We start from the raw sequence: 14,333 nt of genomic DNA on the forward strand, positions 1-14,333 counted from the left end.
ATCTTTAGATTATATACATGGCATTATATGAACACATGGTCAGTGTGAGAACGTGATAGACAGAGAGAGACGGAGAGAGAGAAAGACCCACCACATCAAGAGTCTACAGTGATGAAACTGCTTCATAATACAATCTTTCTGTGCTGATTCAGAAACAGCTTCCGTGCTTCGTCTTAAAATACACTGCAACATGGGTCTCAGCCTCAGTGTCTTCATCTCACAGCCAGTCAAATCAGCTTAGAGCAGCTTTCTGAAATGGGGAAAGGTTTATAGATGAATTGTCTCTCAGTAGCCGTAAGGGTAATGTGATTTTGCTGGCCGCAGAGAGGATGCATAGAGGAGAAGAACAACCTGCTACGGGACAACACACACACGTCTGAACTCTGACACACTGGTCTGGGGCAGGTGAGGGTTTAGCCATTTTGCATTTCACAAGTTTGTGTGATAAAATAGAGGTATGGAAAGGTTAAAGGTGAGGTTTGCTGGCTATAACGCCTGTCTGTGACTCTTGACTCGAGCAAAGACACTTTTAGTTGATGTATGTTCGCTATATGCTGGTGTACTCCTACAGAATCTCCAAAATGATCATATGCATTTAAAATGTACAGACTATGACTTGATGACTCAACTTGCAGTCAATTTTATGTTTTCTAGAATGAGAATCTTTCTCACCCAGTATGGCTAATGATTCAGTTGTGGAAACCGGCTGTTTATGGTGCGCTTGGAAACTTTCAATGCCATTCAATAGGCTAAAAAGTTCAAATCTGATATACAAACGTTGGATCCGTCATAAATGCAAACAAACTGCATGTGTATGAGATCATCTCATATCTTCCCAAGCTCAATGTGCACGTTTCAATTTCATCTGGCAGGTTTTTTGTCTTTTTTAGTGTCAAGGACACACAGCGAGGCAGAGCCCGCACGGTCCTCACATTAACTAACCTTTTACTTATGCGATACTGACGTAATTCTGATCTACCTATGTTCTGCATCAGCCGACGAGGGTCAGGTGCTACAATAAGCTTTTAAGAGCATTTCCTGGCAATGATGTTGTTGCTAAGCAACCCCACTGGATATTCAAACACAATCAGCTTTCATACTGTAGGGAGAAATATGGAAAGCAATAAAAGAAACAGAAAAAAAAAAAAAAATAGAGTTTGTCCTATAATTCCATTATGAAGAATAGCAGGGAGACATTTGAGAGACCGGTGGGTTAATATCGAGGGATATAATGTCCTCAGGTTGCTGAGCTATGTATAGCACTTCAACAAAAATGAAATATGTCCAACTAGATTCAATGGAGAAAACAATTGCCCAATTTGTCAAATTAAGTCCAGCTTGATTAATAAAAGTTCCCAGCATTTGCAAAAAGGATGAATCAGTTTTAACAACAACAATTTGATAAAAAGATGATGAATTGGAAATTAAAAACCGAATAAAGTTTAATGCAGCAATTACAATAATACACGCATGTGTACTCTACTCCAGTTAATGGCACATTGCACATTGTTATTATACAACTTCAAAGCCATTCAAGAATGAGGAACTTGATCGATAGATCGCTTCATGTAGTCAGCAGTTGTTGTATGGCTCCCACGAAGGACTGGTCAAATCCCTTCAAAGAAAATACTCTCTGAAAGTGAGGCATACAAGTTTCGCCAACTGGATGGCTAACGTTTTATCTGAAGTGGCCCAAGAGCGGTTTTCCCATTCCCTGAACCCTGACGCTTAACCAGCCCCTTGAACCCAAACCCACTGATTTGGTCTATAAACAGTATACTTGAAAATCTTTACATTAGATTACATGTCATATTGCAAAATCTTTCATCAGAAAAATCTGGACATTTTCACAATGTCTTTCATTCTCTCTCTGTTAAAAATCTAAAATTTTCAAGTCGGTGAAATTCTCCTGTGCTGCGTATCCCAGTATAGTATTTCAAAGCTTTAATACAGCTTGTTTTAAAGTCAACATGAACTCAAAATGGACACTATTTACTTTCCTAACACACATTCCTGGCCTTATTGTGCACGATTCAACTGTGCACGTTATGCCAAGTCAAAAAAAAAAAAAAATCTTCAGAATCTTTTATCAAAATGTAACCTGCTCCGCCTCTGAAATGACTTTCCATCCCTCCTGGCTCCATTCTGGTACACCCACTTTTCACGATCCAATCAATTCCTGATGAATAAAGTCACGTCCCGCCCTGCATCCATGAAATACTACAGAAGTTAAATGGGTTGCGAATGGCGTTTCATGTCAGCTTTAAGTCCAGATACTTTCTGCGCACATCAAAAACACCCAATGCCAGTGAAATAGCCCTTACACACTGCTGTTACTCTTCATTTCAGCGCTGACAGGCGAAAAGACAAACATGACACTCAAGATCTCTTCAAACGTAGAAATGCACAGAGAGTTTGCACTATGGCGGCTTGTTGGGAGGTACTATGGTACCTTTGCTGAGGACAGCAGCCAAGTACTCTTATTGTTCACATGGAAAGGCTTCTTCTCTCTGCCCTCTCCTCTAGGTATGACGTATGTCACCCTGAAACTGGTGTCTTTTCGAGTTCAGATTTCTGAGCTTATGAACTGATCCTCACTTGTGCTAGATTCAGAATGTCATCATGAAGCAGAGTTCTGGATCACAGCAGTTTAAGTCTTTATTTCTGAATTAGTCTCAGTTAATACTGTCCCTTACACACACACTCACACACATACACACACACACACACACACACACAGGTACACTACCTACCGAGGTGAGTACGATGAATAATGATGTCAACCTCCGGGAAGTGTAAATGTGTGTATGCTTTTATACAGGTCTGTTAGCTGCTGTACATCGGTGTGTGTAGTCGGTGTCGCTGGACTGTGGCAAACCAACACTTAAGTAATTACACTACTTTAATATAGACTATATTTTTTTATACGCGGACACAACTCAAAAAGAACTGCAAAAAAGACGCTTGCTTTGGCACATGTGTACTCAATAGCGCCATGTCCAGTAAAAGCCTGTCTCTGTTCACTGAACGGAATATTCCATAGAACCTGTCGGAAAGGGATGGAGTTCCATAATGTCAAAGACTTGACAGTCGCACTGGCATAAAAACCAGTCTACTTCCCTTCCTGCATGTGCACGTGTATGCGAGTAATCAGATCTGGGTCTCCTGAACGCTCTCCTTGGAGCCATTCGATAGCAACAGTGGCTCAGTCTGCACATTGGGAACGTGACTAAGGCCTTTCAGAGTTCCGTGGAAAGTCATTGCCATTGGGATGGGAATTGGCAGGGGAGGTGAGGTCGAGCCGGGGTTGGAGGGGTCACCGGAAGTCCCTATTTTCATGGTCGAAGCCTGGTTTTGGGAGGAAGGATGGGGTTTGTTGTTGAGCATTCCAGTGGCCATGTTTAAGCTTAGCACATTGTTGTTAAAGTGGTGCGTTTTGTAGTAGTGGTTCAGGTGATCTGCTTGCCCAACGCTCGGCAGGGTCATGATCTCAGGGTCGTGAATCCTTGGACTCTGCCCGCTTCCTCCACCAGATCCTGCTCCGGCGTGGACAGTGCCCCCTCCCGTGATGCCACTAGCTCCTCCCGCAGATCCGATCTCATCTTCCACGTTGATGATCTCAATGGCACGTGCTGGGCCGTGGTGTTTGTGCAGTTGGTGCTGCTTGCGAAGCTTGTAGAAGACGACCAGCATCACAGCCGCCATGAAGGTGATGGCCACAAAGCAGCCGATGATGATCTTGGTCGTCTTCATTACATCCTCGAGACCCGACAGGTTGGCGACGTCCGTGATGGAGACCGTGAACGGGCGATCGGGTGCACGCGTAGCTCGCGGTGACAAGGAGGACAGCATCGAACCAGTGGGACCTGCTGATGCAGTTGCAGCCGTTGGTCCCGGAAAGCTAATAAACGTCTCGTTGACGAACTGCCGAGCTGAATCGTGTCCATCTTGCCCCGTCTCTACGGTTTCGACAGTAACAGTTGTGAAGTAGCTGTAACCATTGCCTGGGTCGGGTGCAGAGACGTTCAACACAGCAGTTGCTGTGGTGTTGCCAGCAGAGTTGGTGACCATACAGGTGTATGGTCCAGTGTCTTGCATGGTCACGTTGGTGAAATTCAAGGTTCCATCATGCAGGACAGAGATCCGGACCTTGTACGCTCCATGGGTCATCAAGGTCCCATTGGGGGTCAACCAATTAACAGAAGTCATGGACGTCCCGGTGCGGCATTTCAGCTCCGCTGCCATTCCCTCTGTCACGTTCAGGTCCGTTGGTGGCTCCACAATCACAGGCGCATAGCAGGTGAAGTCTCTCTGGTCAAGGTCACCAATGTACCTGCCCTTAGTACCTGGTGGGGCATGGCAACGTGCACAACAAGTGGAGTTATCAGGTACAGTTTCTTTAAGCCACCAGCTCAACCACAGAACGTCACAGTTGCAAACCCAAGGATTGTGGTTCAGATGGACACGCTCTAACTGCTGCAGTGGAGTGAAGAGATCATGGGGCAATGAATGCAGAGAGTTATGGGACAGATTGAGCTCCTCCAGGTTCTTGAGGTCATCAAAGGCATTCCTCTCAATGACAGAGATCCGAGAGTGCATGAGCCACAGTTTGCGTAGAGACACCAGGCCTTGGAATGATCCAGGACGCACCACGCCCAGCTGGTTTCCTGACAGCTCCAGTTCCTCTAGCCGCACGAGAGGCGTCAAGTTGGGTACATCCTTAAGCCCGCACATGCCCAGATTCAGGAAACGAAGGTTCAGCAGCCCTTCGAAAGCGGCCTCCGAGATGAAACTGAGTTTGCGCAACTCGCCGAGGTCTAACCGCCGCAGTGACGGCACACGGTGGAAGGCGTATGCTGGGAGTGTCTCTATGGGGTTGTTCCTTAGCCAGAGTTCACGCAGCTTACTCAGGTACTCAAACGCCTGTGATGGTACCAGTGGGAGTCTGTTGTCAAAAAGCTCCAGGGTGATAAGATTGGGAAGGCCATTGAATGCTCCCACTTCTATCTGACGAATCTGGTTCTTAGACAACTGTAAAATTTCCAGATGATTTAGGTGCTTGAAGGTGTCTGACCTGATCACCTGCAGAATAAGAACAGAGGACAAGAATATAGTTAGTTATAACAGCCGAAATATTGGGAACTGGGTTACTGCATCTTCTGAACCTATGTTGTTAAAGTTTAGCCTGTTCTGCAGAAGTCTGAGTGACAGATCAACGTACGCCTTTTGTGTTAGTATGCATAGCCACGAAAGTGGGATCTTTATTATTTGTTCTATTTCAGTATGTGCGTATGCGTGACCATCTGTCACTCTGTGACTGGAGATGACTGATTTCCAATGCCTGACGTTGTAGCATTGGATGGTCTAACTAACAGAGCTTGTAAACAAATTCTAACCAAGTTTCTTTAGCACTAAGGCTCAGCAAGAAATCCATCAACTTCTCCAAAAATTCTATGCCTGTGCATGTTATTTGTGTTTCATTTTGAATGGAATCAACAATATGGCTTTAATTACATTCATTTCAATGAATATCTTCGATATTTGGGTACTTGAACAAAACCCACTGGTTGATTTTGCTTGATAGATAAGTTTTAGGAGCAGCACATCAGTGAAAGTGTTAACTGTTTTTTGGGACACCTGGAATAAACTGACCCTATCATTGATTCTTATTTGATTATAATCTTGACCATTTCTCCCATTTCTAACAGTTAAGTGCTGGCGAGGTTCGATATAGCATGGTTGTTTTCATTTCGGCATGCAGATCTTATGGTGAAAACTTATATTTAAGCTATCAAGGAGGTTACCTGTATGGAGTTCTCCTGGAGGTTGAGGTATCGTGTATTGGAGGAGATACTCTGTGGAACTTCATTTAAGCCTTTTCTGGTACAGATCACTCGACTGGCTTGATTGGAACAGCTACAGGGAGCAGGACAGGCGGGACTGGCTTCGGCCAATCTAGGTCCAAGGAGGTGTGGCCACAACAACAGCTGGACCAACCAGATAAGGGGGGAGGGGCTGAAAAGGCCTGTTACGATAGCAGCCTGCATGGCAACTGAATCATGTCCTGCCCCTTTCCTAAAAAAAAAAGGAAAAAAAAGGCAAAGAGTGAGCACCAAAACCCTCAAAACTTCTTAAATGTTCATTTGATGAAAAATAATAAATATGGAAGTGTATTTCGAATAACAAGATCCACAAAACAAGAAGGAGAATTAACTTTTTTTACGATTAACTTGTGGAATCAGGTATCTTGTGGCATCAAAGTGTAATCCACACAGTTGTCAACAGCACTGGATGCTGCTATGGGAGTCTTCTGCTTGCCATCACAATCATCACAGTCAGCACTGGCCTTGCTTACTGGAAGAAAAAACACGGGACGGGAACGAGAGAGAGGACGAGGGAGGTCAAAAACTGCATATATGTACAGCTTATCGTATTTCATATAGCTAAGGGTGTGAGGGTCAGTACATCAGCAAATAAAAACTGTGACCTGTGCAACTAAAGGCTGTGACCTCTAGACCAGCCAAAGCCGAATTGTAATTTCAATTCATTTCCACTTATTCTTTCATTATTTTTAAACACTGAGCAGCACAACTGTAGCCAATAACACAAAGTCTTTCTTTTTCAACCTTCCAGACTTGGATTGGTCTGGCCTTGACTGAAAATGTTTGAGGTTTAAAGTTTATTTTGATGGTCGAAGGCAACAGGTTGTCCAGTCAGAACATGTCTAGCTCTAAAATTATATTTGCAAATTAGTATTCTTTATTAAATGTGCATAGATGTGTGGTTCTGTAAACATAAAAGATAGAATAACGAGAAACAAGTACAATAATACAATATTCACATGATTACTTATGTAAATGAAAATACAGACATCACTGTACAAAGAAATGTGTGTGTGCATACAAGCTCTACAACTGAAGAGGTAAACATCTCTCATGTCTGAACACTGATGTTTACAATGAATAAACAGAGAATAAACAGTAATGCAATAGCAGCGTGTTTGTATATGTCTGTATAAACAGTTTTACAACTAAACATTTAGGCAGCAGAATGGTAAAAAAACACTGAAAATATGCAGGAATGTCAGTAAATGCTCTATATGTAAACAAATTCTTCACACTCAAAAACAGTATTCATTTAGCTTTAAGATGGGCCATTGAAAGTCACTGACACCAACAAGTTTACATGATATTTGAAAATACTGACAGAAAATTTTCGAAACACCAGTAAACGTTTTTAAATGCAAAGCAAAATTGGGTTATTATGGGCAACAAAAATAATTACTTTAAACTGTGACATTTACCCAATAAAACATAATATTTTAAGGTGCTTACATGAACTTTAATCAGTGTAAGATCATGCACTCATTAAACTATCAAAAATCATCCAGTACAAACCCAAGGCACAAGAAAAATATGTTCGCTGAGATTTGAAATGATCAAGTTTTTATCCAGTTTGACGTGAGACATGCGCAGAACACATGCGCACACTGAATAAGCGCTGGTAAGGGTATTTACATGCAGAGCAAAACTGGAAACTAATGCCAATCAGGGCTGTTTCAAAAGTCCAACTGATAACAGAGCATGTTTGCCAATTTCTAAATAAAATAGTGAGATTGTGCTTATAAACACACTCATTGTCTTACATCAGGAAATTCATCCAAAGACTCCTACAAAATGCAAAATACAATATAACATTTTGTTCTAATATGGCTCTAACATCTTCGTCCATCACACGCAGGCGCATCTCTTCTGTGTGTGTGTGTGTGTGTGTGTGTGTGTGTGCGCGCGCGCGCGTGTGTGTGTCACAGGTGCGGTGGTGCAGCTTCACTGTAACCATGACAACGCTAAATTGATTTGCAGATGCTGGATGTCGGAATCCGGTTGGGTGGCGGCGCTCTGTTTGCACTACGGCTTCGTTAAAACCAGCCACAGGCCAAAAAACGAGTCGAATACATAAATTAAACATCTATTTCGTAAGCCATTATATTGATCATTAATTAACCTTCACAAGACATCAGATGCAGTGATCTGCATCATGACAGAGACTGCAGTGGGTCTGATGCTCTTATGTGAGAGAAAATCGGTGCATCTGAATGCGTTAGTGACTGCGGCGTCTTAACGGAGACCGCCGTACGCGCGTGAAATACACAAGTGAGGCCCCGACACACACGCGCGCGCGCGCTCCCTCGCTCGCTCGAAGACGCGCAACAAAATGGCACACGGGTGTCTGTGTAATTCACGGATAATGAGAAAGAAAAATGCAAATCAAGCCAAGCCATCATTTACATCGCCGACAGCGAAATCATCACAACTCCAATGGTCACATTCATTTCTATCAATAAATATTTTAAATGAATAAACTGAATAGCTAAATAAATAATTAAATAAATAAATAACGAATGCTGAATGAAAGATCTTACCGTGTCCTCTCATACATCCATCACATCCTCCGGATCCTCTTCTAAAGATTCATGGTAACCATGAGGAAACCTATTAAACCAAATCATTTCCCGTCAATCCCACAGCATGAATCATAACCAAACCTACAGAGCAGTTATTCGAGATCATTCATCTGATCAAATGCACGTTGTACCTTTTCCTTTATCCTCGCGCCGACTCGACGAATCTTCTTCTAATGATTTTCCCCCCGTTGATTCGGTGTCTCTCACAGATCCGGAGCGCGCCAGTGCGCGCGGACACGGTGAATAACGGTGAACAGTTAACAGATCATACCACCGCTGAAGAAAAAAAAAAAAAAAAACGACGCAATCACTCGCTGTAAAGTGTAAAAATCGAATGTAATTTGATTATCCGGGGTATGAGGCGTACAAACCTACTGGCGCATTTCTGTAAGTGTATGCAGGCAGCTCGTGCGCGTCGTGGCCGTACAGAGGGACGGATGCTGCACCCAGCGCAACATCTTACGTAAAGTCCGTAGCGACGGTCCTGAATACAGCGACCAACTGAAGAACGGGCCACTGAGACATGCACAAAACACACCTGCTCTAGCCTGTTTCCATACATCCATGCATACTCACATCAGTCCATGCATTCATGCATCATCCCACTGTTTAATATGCATGGACGAATGTGTAGGATGAATGTCAGGTCATTTAGGCTCTGAGATTGTAATTATATACCTCTACTGCTTAAAATAGATATTTAAAATGGCAAAGCTGTGGTTCTGAGCTGCATTTGCTTCAGTTCAAACACATAAAACTTATCTTGCAAAAGGAAATAAAAGAATGAAATGTGTTAGTATTACCTTGAGTGCATAAACCCAAAAATATTCAAAATTAGTAGTACGATAGGAAAACGGACAATATTGTTTTTTGTTGGTTTATGCTCACAGCTAGTGAACTTCTATTTAATGTCATCTGGGTCATATTGTCTTGTACCTTGAGTAGTTTTATTGATGGTTTTTGAGGATGACAGATAAATGACAGATAAATCTTCACCAATATAGAGTTGGACTGGATACACGACAAGTGTTTTCTCTTCTTATGCATGTTTACTGGTTTATATTTACTGATTATACACTCTAAAAAATGCTGGGTTAAAAACAACCCAAGTTGGGTTAAATATGGAGAAACCCAGCAGGTTGGGTTAAAGGGCGTCTATTATGCCCTCTTTCACAAGATGTAATGTAAGTCTCTGGTCTCTCTTTCAGCTTAAAATACCCCACAAATTTTGGGGTGAGCAAAAACATGCCTTTTACTGTATTACTATATTGCTGGCTAAAAAAATCTATACAAAATTGGTTAAAAAAAATGGCTGGATGAAAACAACCCAATCCCTGGTTTTGTCCATATTTAACCCAGAATTTTTAGAGTGTATAGGGGTGAGTTCAGGTTGATTGCATAAATGTAAAGTACAAAAAAAAAAATGCTGGGTTGAAAATGGACAAACCCAGCGACCGGGTTGTTTTAACCCAGGAAATGGGTTGTTTTAACCCAGCGATTGGGTTGTTTTAACCTAGCGACTGGGATGTTTTAACCCAGCGATTGGGTTGTTTTAACCCAGCAATTGGGTTGTTTTAACCCAGCGAATGGGATGTTTTAACCCAGTGAATGGGATGTTTTAACCCAGCGATTGGGTTGTTTTAACCCAGCGAATGCGATGTTTTAACCCAGTGAATGGGATGTTTTAACCCAGCGATTGGGTTGTTTTAACCCAGCGAATGCGATGTTTTAACCCAGCGATTGGGTTGTTTTAACCCAGCGAATGCGATGTTTTAACCCAGTGAATGGGATGTTTTAACCCAGCGATTGGGTTGTTTTAACCCAGCGAATGCAATGTTTTAACCCAGTGAATGGGATGTTTTAACCCAGCAATTGGGTTGTTTTAACCCAGCGAATGCGATGTTTTAACCCAGTGAATGGGATGTTTTAACCCAGCGATTGGGTTGTTTTAACCCAGCGATTGGGTTGTTTTAACCCAGTGAATGGGATGTTTTAACCCAGCGATTGGGTTGTTTTAACCCAGCGATTGGGATGTTTTAACCCAGCAGTTGGGTTAAATGTTTGTACTTTTATTTAACCCAACTATTGTTTAACAATGACTATAAGGTTGGCTTAAAATGAACCCAAAATATGTTGGAAATTAAAAATCAGAAAAATAATTACTAGAGGCAACAATAATAATCAAAAAGTGAGCATTTAACATAAATGTTTATCATTTAATTATTAATCATTACACTTATTAATAAATGTTCATTTAATAAACACTTAATGTTAATTTCCAACATATTTTGGGTTAATTTTAAACAAGCAATACAGTCATTTTTAAACAATAGTTGGGTTAAATAAAACTACCCAGGAGGTTAGGCAAACATTTAACCCAACTGCTGGGTTAAAACAACCCAATTGCTGGGGTTGTCCATTTTCAACCCAACTCGGGTTGTTTTTAACCCAGCGTGTTTTAGTGTAAAATGTAATGTTCTGATAGTGTCGTGGACATGAATGTAAAAACAGTTCTAACTACACAAGTAAATTTTCCCCAGTCATCTCAATGGCAAAAAAGCACCCCCATTTACTTTTGTAGTTACTGTAGAATAGTTTTAACATTCATGTCGAATCCATGACTCTACTGTTTGTTAGAACAGCCTGCAACCTATTAATGGGGTGCCAAGCGTGACCTGGCTATTTAATAGACTAAATGAGTTTCATGATTGTTGGCGAAATAAATATCACATTCACAGAATTAATATTTTGTTCACAAAATGGCTTTTGTCTTTCTTGTGCTTTATAGTTTTGGCATGAAAATTCAAATTAATTTTGACCGCAAAATCAATCAGGTCACACTCGGCGCCTCATACCGATCCACTATTTAAATAAAAAAAAAAAAAGTCTACACTGCCGGAATTCTAATAGAGAAGAAGAAGAGAGCTAGTTCAAGACAAGCCTATGGTTAAAACATATGTAATTTTTAAATTTTTTTTAGAAAATGAGTGATTGTTTTGCTAGATAAGACCTTTATTCTGGTATCGTTCAAAGCTCTGTCATTTTGACCTTCAACCGTTTGGGCTCCAGTGAAGTCCACTATATGGAGAAAAATCCTGGAATGTTTTCATCAAAAACCTTCATTTCTTTTCAACTGAAGAAAGAAAGACATGAACATCTTGGATGACATGGGGGTGAGTAAATTGTCAGGAAATTATTTGAAAGTGGGCTAATCCTTTAACTCCAGTTTTTAATTTCAATGAACTCAACATTTTTATGTTTTTTTAAGTTAGACCAACCAATTTTTTTACAGTGTAGTTTCAGCTTCAGGGTTTGGTCCATGAAGGTCCTGGACAGTCATAAAAATATATTACTTATATAGGGCATGTATATACAAAATGTATTTCTAAACATGCAACATTAAACGCAAGCACTCTTTAAAATAAATGTTTCAAAAGCAGGTTTTCGAAGTGATGCCATAGAAGATGGTCCCCAAAGAACCTTTCAGTGAATCACTCCTTAAAAGAACCATTTTTCCTAGTATAAAGAACACTGAAGAACTTCTTTTCATGTTCATAAAGAACATTTTGTGCAATCTTCGTGGAACCATTGATGCCAAAAATGAACCTTTAGTTTTAAGAATGAATGAATGAATGAATGAATGAATGAGTTAAATATGAAGTAAGAGCACAATATATGTTCAAGTTCTTTTTAAAATATAACCAGGAAAGCAGTTCTCGACATTTTTGTGTGCAAAACACATCAGATGAATTCACAGGCGTGCCCAAAACACACACTCATGCAGGGTTAAAAACAAACCAGGTTGGGTTGAAAATGGACAAACCCAGAAGTTGTGTTAAATGCTTGCCCAACCTGCTGGGTAGTTTTATTAAACTCAACTATTGTTTAAAAATGACTGTATTGCTTTCTTAAAATGAACCCAAAGAATGTGGGAAATGAACATTTATTAATATGTGTAATGAATGATACACTCTATAAAATGCTGGGTTAAAAACAACCCAATTTGGGTTGAAAATAGACAAACCCAGCGATTGGGTTGTTTTAACCCAGCGGTTGGGTTAAATGTTTAAAATGAACCCAAAATTGTTGGGAAATTCAAAACCAGATGCAATTAGAGACAACAATAATAGACAAAAGGTGAATGTTTATTAATAAGCTTTAATATTTTATTAATATAAATGTAATAGTTTAATAGTTTATTAATATAAATGTATTAATAAGCAATTTAATAAATGTTTATTGTTTAATAATTATTCATTGAACATTAATAAATGTTCATTTCCAACATATTTGGGTTCATTTTAATTAAGCAATACAGTCATTTTTAAACAATAGTTGAGTTAAATAAAACTACCCAGCAGGTTGGGCAAACATTTAACCCTACCGCTGGGTTAAAACAACCCAATTGCTGGGTTTGTCCATTTTCAACCCAACTCGGGTTGTTTTTAACCCAGCATTTTATAGAGTGTAATTATACTATAAACATGTAGTAAATTGCTTTTTAATAAATGTTCACCTTTTGATTATTATTGTTGCCTCTAGTAATTATGTGTCTGATTTTTAATTTCCAACCAATTTTGGGTTCACTTTAAGCCTGCCATATAGTTATTTTTAAACAATAGTTGAGATAAATAAAACTGTCTAGCACATTTAACCCAACCACTGGGTTAAAACAACCCAATCAGTCAATTTTCAACCCAACTTGGGTTGTTTTTAACCCAGCATTTTGAGTGTACTTCTACGCTGATGCTTAGCTACATGCAATTTCAGCTTAAACATTTTTTCTTTTTTATTACATTTGCAGGCCCTGGTAAATGCTGATGGCCGCTAAAAATGCTGATTCTCTCGGCAAAAGGAATAAATGAATAAACAGGGCGTCTTGACCAGATCTAGCTGTCGTAATGGTGCTCGGCCTGCATGTTGAACATGCTTGTGGTAGTTAGTTCACATTAGCGGCCCTGTTTGATCTCTCCTGTGGTTCTGTGTTGAACTCTGTCTGCGTCCCACACACTTGTGTCCTCCAGTATGTATTATGACTTAATGATAAGCCATCTACCTCCCTCTCTCTCTTTCTCCATCCCCCCTCCCATTAAGAATCCAGTCACACAGTGGTGCAGTGGATATTCTGCCTCCCCTCACCTCACTCCGTTCCGTACAACACGCACAGACGCGAGCGCACACAAATATAAACAAACAAACAATAAACAAGTCCCCGGTTTGGCGGCATCTATATCACTCCCTCTCGTTTAAGCTCGAGCTGTGTCATCAGTTTTGTTGATGTCTTAAACGCAGCTGTCGTGCGGTAGGTTTCTGCCCTCACAATGTCACGGCGCACGGCTGCGCGTATATGATCCTCAGTCTTTCTGCGCGTTCGTTTTTCTTCCAGTGCATATGTGCCTCAACATCTTGTGGTGTATTATTGTGTATGTAAGGGTTTTCACGTATGTATGTGTGTGTGTGTGTGTGTGCGTGCGTGCATGTGGAGGACTGTGTTTGTGTGTGAATGAGTTCTCTGTATCTGCCTCACTGACACGCTATGTGCTTCTGTTACTAATACTGACGCTATGGCCTGCTACATATGGACTGGACACTTTATATGCAAGACGTTGATCCTATTAGTCATTATAATCTCAACAATTATATCAAAAATTGCACTGCATCCCCGTTCAGTTGCTATGTGTCCTAAATAGTAGCCAATGCAAGACTGGAACATGTTGAAAATAATATATCTAAAGGTACTATTTCTGGTTTTAAATGAAAATTTAATCACATGAATTAATTGTAATGTAATGGATTTAGCTATAGATGCTTATGTTTACATCCAAACGTGCATTACGAAGGGTTTTGGTGTTATCACGGTTTACTAACT

At 40.6% G+C, this 14,333-nt stretch overlaps 1 protein-coding gene across 4 annotated transcripts; it reads right to left on the reverse strand.

The window, feature by feature from the left end:
- Nucleotides 1-3,150: 3,150 nt before the first annotated feature.
- lrrc4bb (leucine rich repeat containing 4Bb) lies at nt 3,151-6,047 on the reverse strand. Of its 4 annotated transcripts, none has more exons than XM_067378226.1 (3): nt 5,805-6,047; nt 3,589-5,082; nt 3,151-3,513 (listed from the first exon to the last, which is right to left on the reverse strand). In XM_067378226.1, the coding sequence occupies exons 1-3, from the start codon at nt 6,045-6,047 to the stop codon at nt 3,151-3,153; spliced, it is 2,100 nt and encodes a 699-aa protein (XP_067234327.1). The 4 variants fall into 4 exon arrangements, with proteins under 4 accessions (XP_067234327.1, XP_067234325.1, XP_067234326.1 ...); XM_067378224.1 differs by having other exon boundaries at nt 3,151-3,524; nt 3,576-5,082; XM_067378225.1 differs by having other exon boundaries at nt 3,151-3,489; nt 3,541-5,082.
- Between the last annotated feature and the right edge of the window lie 8,286 nt (nt 6,048-14,333).

Source organism: Chanodichthys erythropterus, chromosome 23 (genome assembly GCF_024489055.1).
Source record: "Chanodichthys erythropterus isolate Z2021 chromosome 23, ASM2448905v1, whole genome shotgun sequence".
NCBI lineage: Eukaryota > Metazoa > Chordata > Actinopteri > Cypriniformes > Xenocyprididae > Chanodichthys > Chanodichthys erythropterus.